The 21,626-nt window shown below is 49.0% G+C and overlaps 2 protein-coding genes across 4 annotated transcripts in view; one reads left to right on the top strand and one right to left on the bottom strand.

Moving 5' to 3' along the window:
• Mtf1 (metal response element binding transcription factor 1) overlaps window positions 1-20,668 on the top strand; it is a 47,252-nt gene extending 26,584 nt beyond the window's left edge. The window contains exons 7-11 of the mRNA NM_008636.4: window positions 1,987-2,064; window positions 8,566-8,668; window positions 9,187-9,785; window positions 13,396-13,459; window positions 15,015-20,668. Coding sequence (NP_032662.3) covers window positions 1,987-2,064; window positions 8,566-8,668; window positions 9,187-9,785; window positions 13,396-13,459; window positions 15,015-15,211 — 1,041 coding nt within the window. The 3' untranslated portion in view covers window positions 15,212-20,668. The remainder of the gene's footprint in view (window positions 1-1,986; window positions 2,065-8,565; window positions 8,669-9,186; window positions 9,786-13,395; window positions 13,460-15,014) is intronic.
• Window positions 20,353-21,598, bottom strand: 1110065P20Rik (RIKEN cDNA 1110065P20 gene). Of its 3 annotated transcripts, none has more exons than NM_001142727.1 (3): window positions 21,517-21,598; window positions 21,100-21,301; window positions 20,353-20,830 (listed from the first exon to the last, which is right to left on the bottom strand). In NM_001142727.1, exons 2-3 carry the CDS (start codon window positions 21,145-21,147, stop codon window positions 20,735-20,737), a joined length of 144 nt encoding a protein of 47 aa, NP_001136199.1. In that variant the 5' UTR covers window positions 21,148-21,301; window positions 21,517-21,598; the 3' UTR covers window positions 20,353-20,734. The 3 variants fall into 3 exon arrangements, with proteins under 3 accessions (NP_001136199.1, NP_001334125.1, XP_011238911.1); NM_001347196.1 differs by lacking the exon at window positions 21,517-21,598 and adding an exon at window positions 21,390-21,432; XM_011240609.3 differs by lacking the exon at window positions 21,517-21,598 and adding an exon at window positions 21,390-21,485 and having other exon boundaries at window positions 20,354-20,830; window positions 21,061-21,301.
• Window positions 21,599-21,626: the final 28 nt, after the last annotated feature.

The raw sequence follows: 21,626 nt of genomic DNA on the forward strand, positions 1-21,626 counted from the left end.
GAGTTCAATTCCCAGTAACTACGTGGTGGCTCACAACCATTTGTAATGGAACCCAATGCCTTTTGGTATGTCTGAAGACCGACCGCTTCAGTGTACTCATATAAATAAAATTAAAAAAAAAAAAAAAAGATCTAGATTAAAGGTGTGTCTTCCCACCTCAAAGATTCTGATTATAAATGGATCACTTCCCACTTCAAATGATCCAATTAAACAAAAAGTCCCTCCAGGCGTGTCCAGCTTTTTTAGGGGTTTTAGTTAATTCTAGATATATTCAAGTTGACAACTAAGAATAGCCATCACACTGAGCCTCAAGTCCACAAGTGTTAGTCTTTGGGGTGCGTCTCTGTCTCCATTTGCTCTTCAGCCAGGAGTGACTCCTGGACTGGGGCTTGAGAGGTCATCTGTAGAGCCCTGGTCCAACAGTGCCAGTGCCAGCCTGGGGCTGTCCCTGTCCCCAGCCTTGCATGTCCAGCCTCCCACTGATGTCTTCACCCAGATCCCGCAGATCTTCTGCCGTCTGACCTGTCCAGTCCTGCTCCTCCTGCAGCACTCATGGAGTAGCACAGACCGCTGGCTTTCTCTAGAGGTGGAGGCTCAAGTCTTGGTTGTTGAAACTGGAAAGCAGAATGTGGTTGGGTGAGAATGTCTGCGAGGGTTGAGTGTGTGCACTGGTGGGAATATCTGACCCACTTGGATAGAAGAAGGGTCCTATAGATGGAGGTCAGGATATGACTCATGTTCAGGAATCCAGAGCTCAGCACGGCCTGAGCAGCAGCATTGGAGTAGTTAACCCTCAGCAGCACTCTGAGGAGCCCCTCTGGAGACGTTAATGGAAGGAGAATGGACTTCAGTCAGAGCTTGGCACTTGCCCTCTCTTAATTAGCTATGGATATGGCATAGCACTCCCCGTGATAGCATTGCTTTTCCTGTAGTTCACATAAGAGTATAAAGAATACTTCTTCAGTTTACATGAATAGCAAATGAGTCATGTGAAATCACTTTGTAAACAATGTGAGAGACGATATAATACAAATATTTGTAATTTCATGCTGTTGCAGCTTTTTTGTTTTTGTTTCTGTTTCTGCAACTTAAATAAAATTTATTAGCCACTGGCTGGAGAGATGGCTCAGAGGTTTGGAGCACTGGCTGCTCTTGCAGAGGACCCGAGTTTGATTCCCAGCACCCACACGGAGGCCCCCTGTGTCTGTAGCTCAAGTTCCAAGAGATCTAAAGCTTTCTTCTGGCCTCCTTGAGCACCAGACACACACAAAATACAAAAACATACATGCAGGCAAAACACAGACACGTAAAATTAAACCTAAACAATAGCAACAGGCAGCTGCTAACCACTTTGAAGAAAGCACTAAGCACGGTGGTCACCCCTGTAGCCCCAGCTTGTGATTGGCAGGGCAGGGTGGCCCATCACCCCTGTAACCCCAGCCTATGGGCGGTGGCAGGGCAGGGTGGCCCATCACACCTGTAACCCCAGCCCGTGGGCGGTGGCGGGGCAGGGTGGTCCAAATCAAGGGCATCAGTGGCTAATAGAGAATGGAAGGCTGTGCTGAGCTAGGGGACATCATGCCTCAGAAGGGCTGGAGGTGGGAGATGGTCTAATAAGAATGGAGGGGGTTTCTGTGTAAATTTGTCTTTGTTTTCTTTTTAATGAAATGATATACTTGGCCCCTACTTTGGATATGTCTGACCTTTCTTTTTGTTTGGTTGGTTGGTTGGTTGGTTTTTCGAGACAGGGTTTCTCTGTGTAGCCCTGGCTGTCCTGGAACTCACTCTGTAGACCAGGCTGGCCTCGAACTCAGAAATCCACCTGCCTCTGCCTCCCACGTGCTGGGATTAAAGGCATGCGCCACCACTGCCCGGTGTGTCTGACCTTTCTTAAGTGACATTTGGACCTTAAAGACTGGGTGATCAGGTATTAATAATTTTTATTTATTGTTTTTGTTGCTCAATGAGGACTTTTTTCTTTCACAGGATACAAATCACTCACTTTATCTGAGTGAGCTGGGCCTTCTGTCCACAGATTCTGAACTGCAAGAAAATTCCAGTTCGGTAAGTCCCTGAGTAATTCTCTTTGAAACAGCGCAGCCAGTTGGAAGACTTCTGTATTTAACTCTGTCGGTTGATGATGTGGAGAACTCATGTTCCTACCCTGGGATTGCCTTTGGTCTCACTGTTCACTCGGTGGCCTTGGGTCCCAGAAGGTTTCCTTGTGTTGCTAATGTAAGCAGAAACTCATTGAGCTGTTCCCACCATGGAGCAGAGCATCGAGCAGTGCTGCTGGCTGGGCCTCCGGACGATTCCAAATCTCAGAGTTTCTAGACTTTTCTCAACCCTGCCTGCCTTGCCTGCCTCGGACTGTTTCCTTCTGCAAGCTCACGTCATAGGGCATGTGAAGAGGGCGCCTATGCAGACCTCCACAAGGGGCAAGCCCGCTCCATCTTGTCTCTGCGGCTCCATAATGGGCTAACACACCACTGCGTGGAGTCTGAGCATAAGCAGGCTGGCTGCTCTCGTGGTTTCTCAGCACTAGCTTTGAGGTGTGTGCTAGGCCTAGATTTTCTGCCTTCCTCACAGTGAATAGTGTAATTGAATGTGTTTAAACACGGACTGATTGACTTAGCAGTGCTATGGGAGAATGCTTCCTGTTATCAGTTGTCTTGTATGTTGAGACAGTACCACGCAATATAGTCCAGGCTGCCCTCAGACTCAGGACAGGCTCCCTGCTTTAGCCTTCCAGATGCTGGGACTACCGATGTGAGCTAGCATTACTGGACTGGAAAACTATTTCTTGAAGTGTGGGGGTTACTTATAGACTGTAGGTTCTTATTTGGGTGTGTCAGTTCACCTCCCACTGGTAGTAGACTAAGGCAGGGGGATCACCACTGAGTAACAGCACTGAGTAACCTGAGATCCGTCTCTAAGGAAGAAAAAAATAAAGTGTGTGTGTGCTCTGCTCGCCTTACAACTACACAATCAGTTGTGTTTGGGGGCTGGACTTAGGCAAGCACAATACCCTGATTCCATCCTCACCGTGTGTGTGTGCGTGTGTGTGTGTGTGTGTGTGTGTGTGTGTGTGTGTGTGTGTGTGTGTACATGTATACACTCACACATGCACACTAGTGTGTTGTAGTACTGGGGACTTTAACTTGGGGCCTGATGCATGCTAGGCAAATATCTGTTCTTGAGCTAATTCCTGAGTCCAGAGAGATAAATTTCATAGCTAACACTTGCTCGTGAGCATAAATGAATATATTTATGCAAATAGAAAATTTTGGTTGAGAAAAAATGAAACCAGGCATCCTGGTATGTGCGTCTAATCCCAGGACTTGGGAAGATGAGGCAGGAGGATTGCCAGAAATTGGTGGTAAACCTATATTGTATAAGTGAAAACTTCTCAGATAAATAAATAAAATAAAGTAAGCCAGGTTTGATACATGGGCATTAAAGTGAGTACCTATAGTCCTAGCACTTGAGAGGTACAGGCAGAAAGATTACAGAGGAACTGCACTACAAAACAAAAAACAAAAACAAAACAAAACCCAAAAACCAAAAAAAAAAAAAAAAACCAGTATTGGGGACATTTAGAACTGAAAATTAAATAAATTCAAAGCCAGGGGCTGTCAGGACAGAGAGCTCAGTGGATAGCGTGCTCCACACTCAAGCCTGTTGAGCTCAGTACAGTCGCGGGAGTCAACGTGAAAGTACAGAGAGTTGCCTTCCCAGAGCTGTCCTGATCTCCATGATATCCGTGGCTCCACTGCGGTGTTCCATGTATGCAAAGAAGCAACACTGGAAAGATCCCTTGGTTAGACTTAACCGTGAGTCAGCAGAAGAGAATCGGTTAAGTCAGAGATAGCTTCATCCAAGGACAAATGCAAAGAGAACTTAACCTTTCCATCTGATTGTCATTCATATTACAGAACAAATGTCCTAGAGCTTGCTCTCAAGAAGTCTAGGATGCCCTGAGTTACCTAAGACTTCTGGGTACCGTATTCCTTTAATGTGTATTCACTCCACACCCGCGCACTTGTGTGTACAAGTGCACACCACTGTGCACACTTGGGAGTCAGAGGACACTGGAGTTCTGGGGATTGAACCAAGAACCTCAGAGTCGCATGAGCAGCCTCCTTTTTCCACAGGGCCATTTGTATTACATGGCAGAGAAGTCCAGGCTGGCCAGGACCAGGACATAAGACTTAGATTTCAGGAGCTCTGAGGCCACCAGGGAAGATACCTGATAGATGAGAACCATAAGGAGTTTGTGAGAAGTGAGGCCATCTCCAGACTATTATCTTTGTCAAGAAGAGTCCTGTCCCCTCGTCTGTCTGCTATGCTCTTGACACCCAGGGTTTATCCCAGATTTGGAAAGAGTTTTTTAGTCTTTCAAGCCAAAGACACAGACCTTAAGGCAATAGGACCAATGTGATGCTTCCTAGAAATGGGGACTTGGTACTGTCAAGTGGTAAATCTGTGTGAGATGATTGTCGTAGGGTGTCTGTAAAAATGTGTCCTAGAGATGAACTTGATCTACTCCAGCCTTTTGAGAAGGGGCTGCATCCACCAGGCTGGGCCTTTCGGTTGCTAGGCTCATCTGGACCTGGATAACTCCATCTGTTTTTCCTGCACTGACCCAGAGCTCAGCCTGCACTCTTATTTTGGAGAGTCATTCCAATTACTTGTGCAGCCAGGGGACTTCAGCGCCTGCCCTTCCTCCCTCGTTCCTCCTCTCCCTATCACCCTCTTTCTTGCTCTGTTTTGGAATCTTTATTGAGGTGCTTTGTCCATGCACAGGGGGACACGGACCATCCATACTGTGAGTCAGTGGCACCAGCACACACAGATGACCTCTCCTGTGTGGCCTTTATGCTTGGGGTCACATGCTTGCTTCCATTTGCTTTTTCTCTTGGAACACTCAGTTTAAGAAATTCATAGTAGGCCGGGCGGTGGTGGCGCACACTTTTTATCCCAGTACTTGGGAGGCAGAGGCGGGCAGATTTCTGAGTTCGAGGCCAGCCTGGTCTACAGAGTGAGTTCTAGGACAACCAGGGCCATACACAGAAACCCTGTCTCAAAAAACAAAAAAAAAAAAAAAAAAAAAACAAAAAAAAAAAAGAAAAGAAAAGAAAGAAATTGATGGTAGTTTTGTGTGCACACCTGTAATCCCAACTCTTGGGAGGCAGAGGCAGGAGAATTACTACAAGTGTAGCTTGATTTTATATCACAGCCAGCTGGAGCTGTACAATGAATTCAGTCCTCTGGAAACAAGAACAGAACGAAAAACTTGATTTATTATACAATACCTTCTTTGAAACAGTATCTGGTTCTATAGTCAGTCCATGCTGGCATCACAGTGAGCCTCCTGTCAGAGTTCTGGAATTACAGGCTTGAGCTACAAAACCCTTCTTATACAGAACTCTTGTTCCATCCCCCTCATCACCCCCCTCCCTCCCTCCCTCCCTCATTCCGTGATTCACCACTGAGATCTCTTAGAGCATTGGTGCCACTGTGCATGCGCAGGTCAGAGCACAGCCTGAGATGTTGACGCTCACCTTCTGTGTTATTTCAAGGCAGTCTCTGTTGTGTTTCCATTAGGCTTGCTGGTCCCTGAGCTGGGGATTCTGTCTCCTATCTCTCTGGCTGTGGAAAGCTCACATTGCATAGGCTCATGCTGCTCTCTGCAGCCTTTTCTGGGCCTTCTGCATATTCAGACTGGGTCTTCGGGTCTTCGCACTTGGGTGGCAAGCTCCTTCACCCATTGAGCTGCCCTCAGATTTCCTCCTTCCCGCCTTTCCCCCCTTATCTTTAAGTTTGTTCTTTTGTGACAGGATCTCACTCTGTAGCCCAGGCCAGTGGTGACAGTCTGCTCTCCTCAGCCTCCAGGACCCTGTGGTTGTTACAGCCAACCGTGCCTGGATAGATTGCTTTCAGTTACTTTCATTTGCGGTTCACATCAAATACTTTAGCCAGAAGTGATGGAGCACACTTTTACTTTTAGCACTTGGAGGCAGAGACAGGCAAATCTCTGAGTTCAAAGCTAGCCTAGTCTACAGAGTGAATTCCAGGATAGCCAGGGATACACAGAGAAACTCTGTCTCAAAAAACAAACAAACAAACAAATAAAACAAACCCTTTATTTTAACCACCACTTTAATGTTGGGAGTCCTTGACTTGCACTGTTCCAGGATGCATTTGACTGAAGCCTTGAGGCAACTCGGGCACATCACTCCAGGGTGTCACAACTGTCCCTACCTGCTGTCACCCTAATTTCTCTTGCTTTCCTGGACTTTTATTGCCATATAGAGTTCTGAGATGGAAGTCGACTGTAGATGGAAGAATAAAAGCTTCCTCTCATTTTGTTAACTTGTGTAGGAGGGGGAGGGGCGTGAGGTGTGTACGGATAGCTGAGGAAGTCAGAGGCATTCCTCTGAAGTTGGAGGTCAGTTGGTTGTGACCATGGGTACTGGGGACTGAGCTCTGCAAGAGCAGTGTGTGCTCTTAACCACTGAGCCATCTCTCCAGCCGGCTCTAAATGCCTTTAGCCTTTGGCATTTGTTAAGTATAAGGTTTTCACAGATTTTTGTCACTGAGGTTTTTAGGTTTCATTTCTTACTGTGGCACATTAGAATGTCATACTAACAACCTTGGAAGATAATATGTCACTACTGCATCAGAGGGGCAAACTGTAGGGAATTGATTGTCTCGGTCTGCTTTCTGTTGCTGACAGTGTAGGACCACAGTTTTACAGAAGAGAGGCTTCCTTTGACTCACAGCTCTGGAAGCCCAGAGTTGATAGGCTAGATGCGTGTGTTTCTGAGTGTGCAGGTATGCGATGGACCTAGCTGATGCTGATGAAGGTCGAGGGTCATTAACAGGTGCCTTCCTCCACTGCTCTCTTCTTTAGTTGTTGGGACAGTCTCTTACTGAACCCAGAGCTCACCATTGTGACTAGCCTGGCTGGTCAGTGAGCCTCAGGAATCCTCCTGTCTCTGCCTCCGCAGTGCTGGGACTGCAGGCATGCACCTCTGTGCCTGCCTTTTATTGTTACCATGCTTGTATTTATTCATTCATTTGGTGAGGGTGTGAGCACTAGGCATCCAAGCTCAGGCCCTCTGCTTGCATGGCAAGCACGTTACAGATTAAACCCTTAACTCGACTCCTTTATTTTGGGGGACAAGATCCTCTGCATGTAGCCCAGGCTAGCCTTAAACTTGGGCTGCCCTTGACCTTTCTATCTCCTTGTCAAAATCTCTTGTATTCTGGGTGACAGATGTTTGCTTTGGTGGTGGCCTTTCTGGCAGAAAGGTTGAGTATGAGTGTCCTGGTCTCTTCCTGCCTTTTTTGATTTTTTAGCACAGCCAGCCTGGAACTGACAAGAGATTCACGTGTCTGCGCTACCCCAGTGTTTGGGTTAAAGGCTTGTGCTACCATGCCTGGCCTCTTCCCCCTTTATGAAGCCAGTAGCAGTGTTAGCCCTCGCTGTGGCGGCTTCTCCTGACCCTCACCTGCCTAAGCTTTATGGGGATTAAGCCTGCACGCGGTTCATTCTCTTTAAAGAGAGGATCACTTTGGCTTAATTAACATGAGTTTCCATGACGCAAATTACAGAAATAATGTACAGATTACAATCTCATTTGTTTGTAGGATTTGGTCTTTTAAACAGGATTTATAAGATTTAGATTTACTATTGTGTACATGAGTGTTTTGCTTGCACACTGCATGGCTATAGTCCATGGAGGCCAGGAGAGGGTGTTGAGTCCCCTGGAACTAGAGTTATAAATGACTGATAGCACCACATGGATCCAGGGTGCATCCTACTCCCAAACCTCCTCCCACTCCCAAACCCCCTCCTCTTTTTTTCAACTCTTCCCTCCAATCCCCTTCCCTTCTCTGGTTTGCTCTGGCCCCGATCACTCTGGCCCATAGGTTTTTTTTTTTATTTGCTTCTCATTACAAATAAAAAAATGGTTGTGAGCCACCATGTGGTTGCTGGGATTTGAACTCATGACCTCCGGAAGAGCAGTCAGTGATCTTAACTGCTGAGCCATCTCACCAGGTCCTCCCCTCCTTAAATGCCATAGAGTAAACATTTTAGGCTCTGTGGAGCGCGTAGTCCCTGTCACAGTTACTTGTCCCTGCTGTTGTATTGTGAAAATGGCATCTCGGTGCACATGTCTGCATTCCAGGAGAACTTTAGACAGAGCCACTGATTCTTCACGTCTCAGTTTTAGGGAAAGGTGTTCCTTTGCAGGAGGAGACAGAGATAAATGCCAGCCACAACGGCTCACACCTGTAGTCCCAGTGCACAAAGACCAAGGCAGTAGGATCAGCTAGTTCAGTTCCAGCCTGAGCAATTTAATGAGACCTTGTCTCAAGAAACAAAAAGTACTGGGGATGTAGGTTGGAGTGGAAGGCCGGGTCAGTCTCCAGTACCTACAAAGACACTAGGGGCAGGAATCACATCAAACGATCATTCTGGTTCCCCTCTTGTGTGTGCTCTTCAAAGGGAGGACTTTGTCAGGATGGCAAATCTCACAGCTCTCTCCCTGTCAGACACAGGACCAGGACCTCAGCACAATTTCACCAGCAATCATCTTTGAATCAATGTTCCAGAATTCCGACGACCCTGGGATTCAGGACGACCCTCTGCAGACAGGTGTGCTTCACGTTTCAGTCCGCCCGTTTACAACGCTGTGACACTTGAGGAAGGTCTCCTTTTCTGTCTCTTGTTGGCTTTAGAGAAACTGCAGGAGCTATGGCCTTTTCTCCTTGTAGTGTGCTGCTTTGTTCACGAGTGGGTGAGAGCTCCTTACGTGTGTAGGTAACACTTGCTAGAATGGAAGTGTCTGTACGATACAGCTTTCCAAGGCCAGGTGTCTCCTGACTAATCATGCCAACAGAGCTTACCTCTTCTCTTTGCAGAAGAACAATATGACACTTTTGTTCTAGTTAAGTTTGCTTAGTGCCTGTCTGTCAAATGTGTATATGATCAGGAAGCCTGGCACTAAACCTGGCACTAAGCCTTGGACCTAAGGCAGAAAAGAAAGCAGGAGGCAGGCAGTGAAGTGTTGAGCAGGCCAGCTAGCAGTGACATAAAATTGGCCCATAAAGACTTTCTCTGTGGTGCCTCTAAGGCTTGAGACGTGGAAACATGTTTCTTCTTTTCCTTGACAGCTGCCTTGATTGACAGTTTTAATGGTGATGCAGAGTCCGTCATTGATGTCCCACCGCCTGCAGGAAATTCGGCGTCTTTATCTCTTCCACTCGTACTGCAGTCTGGCATCTCCGAGCCACCCCAGCCTCTGCTACCAGCAACAGCTCCGTCCGCTCCTCCACCTGCTCCCTCCCTAGGACCTGGTTCCCAGCCAGCTGCATTTGGCAGCCCCCCTGCTCTCTTACAACCTCCAGAAGTGCCTGTTCCCCACAGCACACAGTTTGCTGCTAATCATCAAGAGTTTCTTCCGCACCCCCAGGCGCCACCCCAGACCATCGTACCAGGACTTTCTGTTGTTGCTGGGGCTCCTGCATCAGCAGCAACAGTGGCGTCAGCCGTGGCAGCACCAGCCCCACCACAAAGTACTACTGAGCCCCTGCCTGCTATGGTCCAGACTCTGCCCCTGGGTGCCAACTCTGTCCTAACTAATAATCCCACCATAACCATCACCCCAACTCCTAACACGGCAATCCTGCAGTCCAGCCTAGTCATGGGAGAACAGAACTTACAGTGGATATTGAACGGTGCCACCAGTTCACCACAAAACCAAGAACAAATTGTAAGTATTACTTGTAAGCACACCCAGTAGGGTGACATGCAATATAGAGGACATGTCTTGTCTATCCATCCATCCCTCTTTCTTCCTTCTTCCCTCCCTCCCTTTCTCCCTCTCTCTTTCTCTCCCTTCCTTCTTCCCTCCCTCCCCTCCCTTCATCTCTACCTATCTTCCTTCCTTCCTTCCTTCCTTCCTTCCTTCCTTCCTTCCTTCCTTCCTTCCTTCCTTCCTTCCTGCAGTACTGGGAATTGAAACTAGGGCTTTACACATGCGAGGCAAGTGCTTACCACTGAGTGTATCCCCAGCCTTCAGTTTTTTATTTCAAAAGGGAAATGGCTAGCATGTCTGCCTTGAAACACGTATCTGTTTTCTCCAGTAAAGTATTGCAGATCCAGGGGAGGGGATGCATCTAAGATAAAGACCAAAAAAAAAAAATTTAAAGTTGAATATTCCCTCTGAAGCTAATCACATCATGTATGCCACGCAGGCCTGCCCAGCCTGTGGCCTGAGGGTAGCATGAGTCCCAGGAGAGCACTGGCTTTGAATCAACGTTAGCAGATCACAACATTCGCCTTATAACATCAGAAGGTTGGACTCTCCTTTCAAGGGAGCAGACCCATGCATTGCCACAGGCGTGCTGAGCACGTCCAGGCCCCAGGGTACTTTTCTAAGAATTTGTTCTTAATGACTCTGGAAATAACTTGGTCATCAAGTCCTTGTATCTTGAGAACCTAGTTGCCAGATTTTATGCTGGAGGATACAGAAAAGTGAAAAACATGATTTATTTTAAGATGCACATCAAGTAAGGAGACTAAAATATTAAAATTACCAACAGGTAAAGAGCCTGGTAATACCAGCAGTAAGGCTAAGCCGAGCAAAACCCTTCTGTGGAGCTCTTCCCTCAGCCAGTGGGCTCTCTTAGGATGCTTCTTATTGGTTTTGAGAGGAGGAACATGGCACACCATCTTATGTGTAGAGCACTGTTCTGGGGACATTTCTTACAACTGCCAGCTTTTTTTTTTTTTTTTTTTTTTTTTTTTTTTTGAGATAGGGCTACAGAGCCCTAGCTATCCTGGAAATCACTCTGTAGACCAGGCTGGTGTTAAACTCACAGAGAACTGTCTGCCTCTGCCTCCTGAGTGCTGGGATAAAAGGCCTGGTTACCGGGCCTAGCTCCACTAAGCTGTCTTGCTTGTCTTTTTTTAATGTTTTTTTTTTCAGATTTATTTTAAATTTTGTATATGAATATATTATCTGTATGTCTGTCTGCCCCATGCCAGCCTGGTGCCCTCAGAAACCACAATAGGGTGATTGGCCCATCATGGCAAAGTTGAGGTTTGAAAATCCGCAGGCTGTCCTCAGAGCTGTGCTTCCGCTGGAGAGTTCAGCCCCTCAGAGGCTTGTACGACCACACAGATTAAGTGGGCCCTGAGCCCTGGCTTTAAACAAACTGCAACTGCTGTTTGGAAATGGCTGGGCAGCCACCTGTGGAGGCCGCTTGTTTGCCTGTTGGATGGTTAGAGTCACTGGAATAGCCTTTCCAGTATCCTGTCGCAGTCGGCCGCTTAGAGTCTTTATTGTTTTTCTGGATCTGCCCTTGGGGAGCTGTTAAAGCAAATGCTCTTCTTTTCCCATGTGAGTCATTACATGTATTTAAATCTGGGCCTCATGCTTAGGGTGTATGGGCAAAAGCATGTTTAAGGCTAGCCTGGGCTATAAAGACAGGTCCTGTGTGTTCATCCCCGCCCAGAAGTAAAGGGGTGGGAGAGGACCAAGCACTGGTACCTCTCTCCATCCTTTCTTTTTTATTCCCGTGTTGGGGACTAAGCCAGTGCAGCTGCTCTACTACTGAGCTGCACTGCAGCCTTGCATCAGTTCTGTCTGCATCGTAGCCAGAAGTCAGAGTTCTCCCTACACTCACCCAGCATATTTTGTGTGTTTTAAATAGGAGAGAGGGAGAGGAAGGAAGGAAGGAAGGGAGGAAGGGAGGAAGGAAGGAAGGTCCCCTAGAGCCAGGAGATGGTGCATGACTTTAATCTCAGTTCTTGGGGGACAGAGGCAGGCAGATCTCTGTGCGCTTAAGGCCAGCCTGGTCTACAGAGCTAGTAAAGTTCTAGGACAGCCAGAGAAACCCTGTCTCAAAAACAAACAAACAAAAAAGGATGCCCCTTTAAGACAAGACTTGAAAAATACAAAAATATTAATATTTTTATGTGAATGGGTGTTTTGCTTGTATGTATGTCTATATACCACATGTGTGCAGTGCCGGTGGAGGCCAGCAGATGGCATTGGGTCCCCTGGAACTAGAGATAGAGGCTGCCATGTAGATGCTGGGAATTGAACTCTGGTCCTCTGGAAGAACAACCAATGCTCCTAAGTGCAGAGCCATCTCTCCAACCCCTAGAAACCCTTCAATATAGTAGGAAGTACAGTAGAGTTCTAATACAGGTTGGCTTGTTTAGGATTTTTGCTTTTTTTTTTTTTTTTTTTTTTTTTTTGGTTTTTCGAGACAGGGGTTTCTGTGTGTAGCCCTGGCTGTCCTGGAACACACTCTCTAGGCCAGGCTGGCCTCGAACTCAGAAATCTGCCTGCCTCTGCCTCCCAAGTGCTGGGATTAAAGGCGTGCGCCACCACGCCTGGCTTGTTTAGGATTTTTGTTGTTGTTTGGTTTTAGTTTGTTTTTTTTTTTGTTGTTGTTGTTGTTGTTGTTCCATTTTTTTTGAGATGAGGCTATCTTGCGTTAGGTCTGATCTCAAACTCACTATGTAGCTAAGGCTAGCCTTGAGCTTCTAGCCTCATGCGTACTGTATGCCTGTGCACAGTTTATGGTCTTGATGGTAACAGTTCAGAGGCTGATATCTACTGGCTGCTCTAAGCTGAGTGTTCTGTACCAGCTCATTCATCTTCAGAGTCTTTGAGAGGCTCTTGCGTTATCACCCCAGCTTCTACAGGGAGCTGTGGATCTAATAAGTGAAATCACTTGGCTATGGTCTCAGCTTGGGAGGTAGCGGCAAGTGTATCCGAAGTTCATGGCCAGCCTGGGTTATATAGTGAGAACTTGTCTCAAAAGACAGAACAAAAACACATGACAAAGTCCAAATCACTAGACATGAATCTCGGTTAGCCAAGTCCCAAGATCCACAGTGGGACTGTCCTGAGCCTTGGAGTTCCTGTGTGCTTATGATGGATAACCTTAGGCTGCCCTGGGTGAGCGGTGAGCACTCTAGGCCCTGGGGAAGGGTGTTATTGGGGGGGGGGGGGGGAGGAACATTATAGCTTTCACAGGAGAATCGGGGAGGACAAAAGCATCCCAGACCTCTCTCTGAGAAGGCCATCGTTTAAGAAAAGCAACCTTGAAGGGGTCTCTGGACACATAGAGTCCAGTGGACTAAGCAGCTGCTGGGAGGAGAGAAGTAACAGGGACAGAGCTAGCAATAATGTCAGCGTGGAGTGTCAAACAGGCCAGTGATCTCATATCAGTCAGTGCACAAACAAGAAGCCGGAACACTGAGGGGTCTGTCTTCTTGGGTGAGCACTACAGCTGGGCTTTGGAGCCTGAGATGGTTGCCCTGTTAGAGTGGCCGTTGATGTGATTTTGTTGTGTTTCCCTCAGCAGCAAGCATCGAAAGTGGAGCAGGTGTACTTCGCCACCGCTGTACCAGTGGCCAGTGGCACAGGTATGGAATCCGCATAAAGAAAGTTCTCTGGCCTCTCTGTCCTTGCTTCACTTGTTAATTTTTTAAGTTGACATTCTGTAGTTCACTGAGTAGCCCATGTTCTTATGGTGACCAGAAGCCAGCATGCTGCTGGTGAAAACGTAGGCTCCAGCCTGTATGTAATCCAAGGGTTTCCTCTTGGATAGAGCTTGTAAGCAGACCCGGGGAGAAGGTTAAATCACAGTTAACCTAGGAGGGCAGTGGACTCTCGGGGCTCTTGTCTAATTACCGTAAGCAGCAGCAGCAGCAGCATCTGGGTCAGAAACAGCTGGAAGGGAGTCCGCGCCATCCGAGTCCTCCTTTTCTCTTTCGAGTACTGAGGACTGAACCCAGAAACTCACACATGCGAGTCAGCTCTCCCACTGAGCTGTATCCCCAGCCAGAACTATCACTGGAAACTTCTTTCTGTGTATTAGTCCTGGAGCCAGGTGTGGTGGTGCCTGCCTGCACTGCCAGCACACTGGGGCTAAGGCCAGCAGCATTGAGAGGATTTAGCTTAGCCTGGACTGCCTAGTGGCTTCTAGGTCACTATGCAGGGGCAGTGTCGAACTGAAATGATTAAGGGGGGCTGGGCAGTGGTGCCGTGTGCACTCAGGAGGCAGAGGCAGGCAGATCTCTGTGAGTTTGAGGCCAGCCTGGTCTACAGAGTGATTTCCTGGACAACCAGGGCTATACAGAGAAACCTTGACTTGGAAAACAACAGGGGCCCAAAGAGATTCATTGCCTCCTAAAGGCCATAAATGAACCTGTAGGAAGCCCTCTGACCACCTCATCCCACCCTGTGTCCTCTTAGTAGCCTTCAGCTCTGTCTACACAGAACCTGGCTGAGGACAGAGCGTATGTGTAAGTGACACACGTGGGGGTGAAATGCGAATGGATACGAACGGGCACACATTCCAGGCTGGCTGGGGAGGAGATCAGTCCACTCGACATCTCCCACACGTCAAACATGAGCCACATAGAGAAGTGCAATGACCTCAGGAGCTGGGGTCAGAGCAGGTCCTGTGCTGTGTGGAGAGGGTATGGAATGCAAGCAGCAATGCTGTGTGCATGCGCCTGGTGCTCAGTACTGCCTCCAGTGGTTAGTCAGGGGTCACCACCTGGGGCAGGAAGAGAACAGGGAGCGAATTGGTCCTTGAAAGATGCGGGCACTGTCTGCCCCAAGCAAGTTTAAGCAAAAGGGAGGGCTCAGAGTAAGAAGGGTGGCGTCTGCTGTGGCTGCAGACGCGGCACAGAGGACAGGGTGCATCTAGATGATGTGGGTGAGTCTTCTAAGAAGGAAGCATCATCGTGGATGGGAGAATCCGCACAGGCTTTTTCCCTGAGAAAGAACCCGGACCAGCATAGCAAAAGCCAAAGCATGGCGTCTCTCCTGTCTGTCACTCCTGCCTCCCAGCAGTCAGGTCCCACCCCCCCCCACCCCCCCCCCCACCCCCCCCCGTCCTTACCTTACTCCCCTGCCCCTCATGCCTGTTCCTGGCCACTTGAAGAGCAGTCTCTCTCGCCTCTCTCACAGGGAGCTCTGTTCAGCAGATTGGCCTCAGTGTTCCTGTGATCATCATCAAACAAGAGGAGGCCTGTCAGTGTCAGTGCGCGTGCCGGGACTCTGCGAAGGAGCGGGCGGCCGGCCGGAGAAAGGGATGTTCTTCCCCACCCCCTCCAGAGCCGAACCCCCAGCCTCCTGATGGGCCCAGCCTGCAGCTGCCACCCTAGACTTCTCCCTCATCCCTGCCCCCCCCCCCCCCCTCCGCTGGACCCTCTTCCTGTGAGCACAGCAGACAGGCTGAGGCTCCTCAGACCCTCCGAAACGTTAAGTGCCATGGATGTGTCAGAGTTCCTGTCCCTCCAGAGCCTGGACACCCCGTCCAATCCGGTTCACAGTGAAGCACTACTGCAGGGGTAGAGGAAAGAGCCTGGCCGGCAGCTTCTCCAGGGGAAGGGCCTGTGCGCACACCCCTCCAGGAACAGGGTGAGCAGGAAGTACCGGCTGTGATGCTGCCGTCATGGGGTCAGAAATTGGAAGGATGAAGAAATCTGCCATCTGAAAGCTCACCTTTCAGACGTATTTTCTTTACTCGTATCCCAGGAACATCCATTTTAAGGAACTGATCTTTGGAGGAAAAAACAAAAAACAAAAACAAAAAAAGAAAAAAAAAAGCTAAGTTATAAGTGAACTGTCTGGCTGCACTGTGTGTCACTTTTGCTTATTGTTATGTGAACTTGGAAACTAAGGTTACGTGTATGCATAAAAGTTCTAAATGAAAGGGTGTGGTTTCCATCACTTTGGTACTGCCCATCATTTGCACTGGGGTCACTGTGGATTGGGCAGGAGAGGCCACTGTGCCTGCCGGGTGTTGCTTCTCTTCTGTGTCTGTTTAATCCGAGGCAGTACCTGGAGGGCCAGACCACCGCTCTATGAAAGCGGGGAGTGGCAAGGGCAGGCGTGAGTTAGACTGGGTGAGTTGCTTTGTTGTTGGCACTTGGTTTCTGTGGAGCTTGGGGTAGATGCAGAGGGGGCTGCCCTGTGTCCTGCTTAGTCCTAGCGGGCAGCTGCAGGCCTCCTGGCCAGAGGGAAGATGTGGTTCTGCAGGGCCCCGAGGCAGTTGTTGACAGCTCTGTTGATAATGTGCTAGACCCTAGAGCTATCTAGCACAGCCACAGTCTTGCCTTCTTGGCTCTTTCCATCTCTCAGTGCTTGTTAGTGCTTGAGGCTTGAAGTTCATCTCTCCTACGGAAGCGCCCTGTTTTATCCTAAAGTGAATGAGAGGCTTCTGGCCAGTGGCTGCCAGGGTCTTCCTGCCTTCGATGATGTTTGCTTCCTCAGAGCAGAAGGGCTGCTTTTCCAGAGAAAGTGCAGAGCTAAAGGAGTTAGATGGTGAGGCAGCAGGTGGTCGGCAGGCATTCTGGTACCCAGTTGTAGCCAGGCTTTGGTTATCCTCTCCCAGCTGCATGTCTCATGTCTCTTAGATTTGCATACAGCCTCATACAGTGCAAAGGAAGATGTGATCTCTAAACAAAAAGGAATAAAAACCTAAAATGATGATATTCTACTCAGGGTAAAACAAACAAACAAACCCCTTCCACCAAAAAGCCTGAAGCTTGCAGTCAGTTTACCTCATTTGGAATGTTTTGTTGAGTTGTGTTACAGGAATTTTTTTTTATTAGTGTATAAAATTATACCCATCTCCTTGCCTTTGGCTCCTGGTTATTGCCTCTTCAAACATAAGTACAATCTATAGGAGAATGGGGGTGTGGCTGTCCTTCGGCTGTTTACTGTAGCCATCAGTGCTTGGCAAGGTCAGAAGGTAGCTGGGTCTGGGACTGGAGGAGGCGTCTGTCTCCAGCAAAGAGCAGGGTCTGGTGCCCCAACAGGACAACCAGAGAGCTGTGTAGGTTGCCCTCCTGCAGTCTGGACCTTTCCTCAGAGCCAGCTAGGATGGTGACCCTTGTCTTTAGGCAAGGTATTTAGGGACAATTGGCCAAGAGGGTCATGGCAGCACTATTGAGAAATGGCACAGGTACAAGCAGCTGATCTCCCATTCCAGGATTGGACCAGGAGTATGAATTTCTGATGTTCTACACCCCCACACCCCACACACACCCAAAAAAGGTTGATGGATTTGGGCAACCATAGACCTCAGCAGGAATCTGCACGGTGTGAGGAGCCCCCTGTTGGCGCCGTGGTTAGTCCTTCTGGGAACCAGCTGCTTGGGTGTAGATTGTCCTCAGCTGTCTCTAGGACTTGCACTCACAGGAAGCTTTGCACTCGGGCCCTCACTCGTTTCTCTTCTCTGAGGAGAGCAGTGAATGGGACCCCCAAAGTGAGCTTGTAACAAGGGGTAGTAATGGCCCTCCCACTCACTCTGCCTATGACACCCTGGGAGCTGACATAGGAAACAGGAGCCTAGGGAGGATGTATGGAAGGTTTCAATGGTTTAAATATGGCTTCTTGGTTTGCTAGGGCTGTGCTCTTAATGGTCCATTCCTAGGTTATTGGCTTTTCACCCTCCACAGTTGGCATGGTGAAGAAACATTTGAGCAGTGTTGAGGCTGAAGTGTTGCTAGGTGAAGGAGCTAAGTGATTTTAGAACACAAGAGACTCTCAGAACCTAAGAGGTTTTGGAAAGTGAGGACTCTGCTTGCAGTTGGTGGTTGTGGAGAGCCAATGTGTGAAACAGGGTAGACAGACGCTTCGGCCATGCTTGTACCAGTGGTCCTTCCCCCATCTTTCCACAAGCCCAGCCTCTAATGCTAAGGACCTTGGAGAAGAGGGAACCTCCTGGCTAAACTAGAACCACGAAGACCCTTCATGGAGTGGTTTCGCCAGGGAATGACCTTAGGGTAAGGCCAAGAAGAGTGAATTCTGGCAAGTCGATTAAGCCTTTCCTTCCACGACAGCCATCACCACTGTCACCCTGTAGACGAGACTTGGGTTACCACTAGCATCTCCAGTTTAGCCTCTTCCAAGAGACTAGTTGGCAGCAGGGCTGATGGACCTAGGAGGTGGTCAGGTGATCTTGGTCCCACCCAATTGCCTTATAAATGTGGTCCTTCCCAGGCAGGAGGGTAAGGCTGAGAGAAGAGAGCTCAGTGCCCTTGGGCAGCACTAGTTTGGCCACAGGAGTACTGTCCTCTGTTGACTTTGGTTCATAAGATGATGGTACAATGCCAAGGAGAGGCTTGGGGTGTGGAGAGCCCTCTAGGTAGAAGGCAATGGGACTCCCCTTCCCTTTCAGAGTCAGTGGATGGGAAAAGGTTGTTTTCCGGATCAAGGCAGTGGGCTGATGGGGTAATGGAGGTGCCTGAGTTTTGCCTGAGGCTTTGTATTATGCTGAATGTGTCCAGAGGGACAAATTTGCAGAACCTCATATTGATATTTTAAATAATAAAATAAAAAGCACTTTAGGTTACTTTTATCTTTAACCCAATTGCTGCAATTTCTGTTGTGTATGTATATATACATATATATACTTTCCCCAAAGTTTTATTTTTTGCTCAGAATAAAAGTTAAGTTGAGGTGTAAAAAGAGCACTTACTTGGGTGCAATATATGCGTAGCTTGACAGTCGCTATCCCACGTGGCCCTGGCCTGGCCTTCTGCTCCATCAGCCCTGTGCTGAAGCTGGCCACAGGGAACCACTATCAGCATCTCAGCAGCTGCTCAATCTATGCAAGCCTTCCTGTGTGTCCGGGGCGCCCCCCTCAGGCCCTCCAAGGAACTGCTGCAGCTGTTTTCTTCTGACTGTTGAGGCCCCTTTTCAACTGCTTCTCCGCCGTCCCCTGCTCTTTCCCCTCTTCCCCAGAACAAAATGATTCCTGAAAGGAAGGGTCGGTTGTTCCTAGGTAGAAACCTGGCACCTTTAGACTTTCATATTTGTAAACACATCCATTGAAGGGAAGCGTCTCCAGTGTCACTGAGACTGTTGGTGTGTGGAAGTGCACTACTGTCGCGAATTTACAGCTTTTTCACAGCCCCAATCAGAAATATGTCGGAAGGCTCTCTGCACCACCTCTGTTGGCTCAAAAGCAGAATGACTTCCACGCTTCATCAAATCCATTTAGGAAGCCGTTAATGACCTCCCTCACCGGCTCCCACTTACTCTTAAATTCCCAACTGTAGAGGCATTTTAAATATACTCCAGCCAGTGCAAGATTTTCACAGATGAAGTTTGCAAGTGGTTGTGCTGTGACACAGATGGGAAATTGTCCATCTCTCCTCTGAGGCAGAAGGGGATGAGCCATAAAACTGGATCATACATATTTCTGATTGGTCTGTTTCTTGCATATTCTTGGATCTTGTTTCTTATGCCCCTGCTCTTGGGGAGGTTGGTCATTAGCCCAGGCATCTCTCACTGTTCTGGCGGCTTGAGGGCTTCTCAGTCTGCGTTGAAAATGCAAGTTTAATTGGATCTGTCAAATTATATTATAGTACAACCTTTTTCTAGAACTGGCGTGTAAAAACCATACACTGCTCCTTGGTGGTGGCTCACTGGGACAAAAATAGGTGATAATGTCATGTCACTTTCTCAATTCAATGCAATTTCTACTTTTTTTTTTTTTAAACAGGTAATGTTTTCATAAAACTTTTTTCCACCAAAATCTGGGGTGTTTATTGTAGTATCCCCGTGTCCCTCGAGGTGCCAAGTCAGGGGCTTGCCCGCCCTTGCCGCGGGTGTTCTCAGGCTTCCCAAGGGCTGTGTGAGTCAACAGCCTGCATCTTTGGTTGTGCTTTGGAGAAAATGTCACTGAGGTTGGAGTCCCAGGTAGCTAGTCCCTTTTCCTGGGAATTCCCTGTTGCAGTTTGGGGAAGGTGGCTGGAAAACGGGCTTTTCTGGTTGCCTGGCTCAGATCTAGCCAGAAAAGGCCACAAACTCTTTTCTAACACAAACTAATCATTGGCCAGTGGTCTTGGTGACAAGTTTTTAAGTCCCAAATAGTTTTATTTGAATTATGTAAAAGTACCAAGTTTATTTTAAATGTAAAACATGGGAACAACGGACTTCCACTGAGCGATATGAAAACGTTACAGGTTCAGTACTTCCAAAGGAAGAAACCTCCAACCCCTAAAAAGAATAAATACGAATTTGTATTTTTGAAGAATGTGAAATAATAGTGTTTGCTTAATTGCTCATTTTGTATAAACTTAATATTGTACTTTAAAATATCTGCTATGAAGTGAAAATTTAACTTTTTGGAATTGAAAAAGCAATATTAAATACTAATGAAATCTTAATTAAATGCTTATTTAAATCTGGTAGTACATGTGGCATTACTTCCCATCCCTGTCCCTGGTTGACACTCTCTTCCCACTCCCAGCCATCAAGTCTTGGAGGGACAGAAAAGAAAGGTCAGTCACCAGGGTCTGCAGATTTCCTTTTAATCAAGACTCTGCTCAAGTGTTTTGTGGGGCTGAGAGCCCCCAAAGCATGAAATGAACATGTAATACCACCTGGAACCCCCAAAGCAGGCCAGACCACTCTGGCCAGCACTGCTGGCTTCCTGAATCCGAGTACTCAAGACTGGATGTTTGTTGGCTCCATTTCAAAGCACAGTACTGCCTTCAGCCAGGACGACGTGGGAGTGAACCCAGCTGCTAGTAGAGTTGCCATCCCAGGCTGAGGGCCAAGTACCAGCAACTGCCCGTGAAGACTGGCCCCTTTTAGTGAAGGGAGTTGGTCACAGTCCAGCCACTGGCCCTGGAAAGGGACAGAAGTCAGGGTGCCCGGCTAGGGTATGATCAAGACTCCGAGGCTCCATCGCCAGCATCCTTTGGAAGGCCACCTCTGGCCGATACAGATGGCTGGGGCGGCGCTCCAGACTTGGCTGAACCGTTCTAGTTGGAACAGAAAAGGGGGGAGGGGGGATGAGCCCGGAGGAAAGGCCTTAAGTTAGGCCCCACAAGAATAAGGCCACTTGGCATCTCGACAGTACCATGCTTTTTCAAAACCTCGCTCAGATCAAAGGAAGTTAAGCGGTGGGGATGCTCTTCCACCTGCCTCCTTTGGAGCGGGGTGGGGGTGGGGAGCGCGAGCTAGACCAGTGCAGTGAGTGGGAAGCGCCCACCTCCCCAGGTCCAGCCCGGAGAGGGCACTGGGCACTGACCCCGCCACCAGCCGGTTCTGGGCGCCGGCGGCCCAGCTGCCGCAGCATCTCCTCACAGGCGGCGATGGTGTCCAGAAGCTGCCGCTGCCGCTGCTCCACGGCGTCCAGCAGCTGCTGGGCGCGTTCATCTCGGGGCGGCTGCGGGGGTGGCCTCCCGCCGAGCCCCAACCCCGCCTTCCCACGGTCCACGCCGGCAGCCTCCCTGCCCGGGAGAGAGACGGCGTCAGGGCCCGGCGCTAGGCGGCGCGAGGTCGCGGCCCCAACCCACCGCCCCGCCGGCCCGCTCTCACCCCCGTGACCAGCCTGCGCCGGGACCCCACTCCATCGCCGCCCGTGCCACCCGCTCACCACCCCTCCGCAGTCCGCCCCCCGCGCCGCGCGAGGAGTCCGCTAAGCCGAGCCCCGCCCCGTCCCCACCGTTCTCCTTCAAGTCGCCTGGGGGTCGCGGTCCCTTTAAGCGGCCGGGAGCGGAGGCGGGGCCGAGCCTCGCGGGCCGGAAGTTGCGTCCGTGCGTCACTTCCTCCCGG

The sequence above is a fragment of the Mus musculus genome, chromosome 4 (genome assembly GCF_000001635.26).
Source record: "Mus musculus strain C57BL/6J chromosome 4, GRCm38.p6 C57BL/6J".
In the NCBI taxonomy this organism is placed as follows: Eukaryota; Metazoa; Chordata; class Mammalia; order Rodentia; family Muridae; genus Mus; species Mus musculus.

Coding starts and splice junctions, on each gene's coding strand:
- 1110065P20Rik (XM_011240609.3), bottom strand. CDS start 21,424: ATGGAGTGGGGTCCCGGCGCAGGCTGGTCACGGGG. Junction 21,302..21,389: donor GGCGCAGGCTGGTCACGGGG/GTGAGAGCGGGC, acceptor TCTCCCGGGCAG/GGAGGCTGCCGGCGTGGACC. Junction 20,831..21,060: donor TCCGGGCTGGACCTGGGGAG/GTGGGCGCTTCC, acceptor TGTTCCAACTAG/AACGGTTCAGCCAAGTCTGG.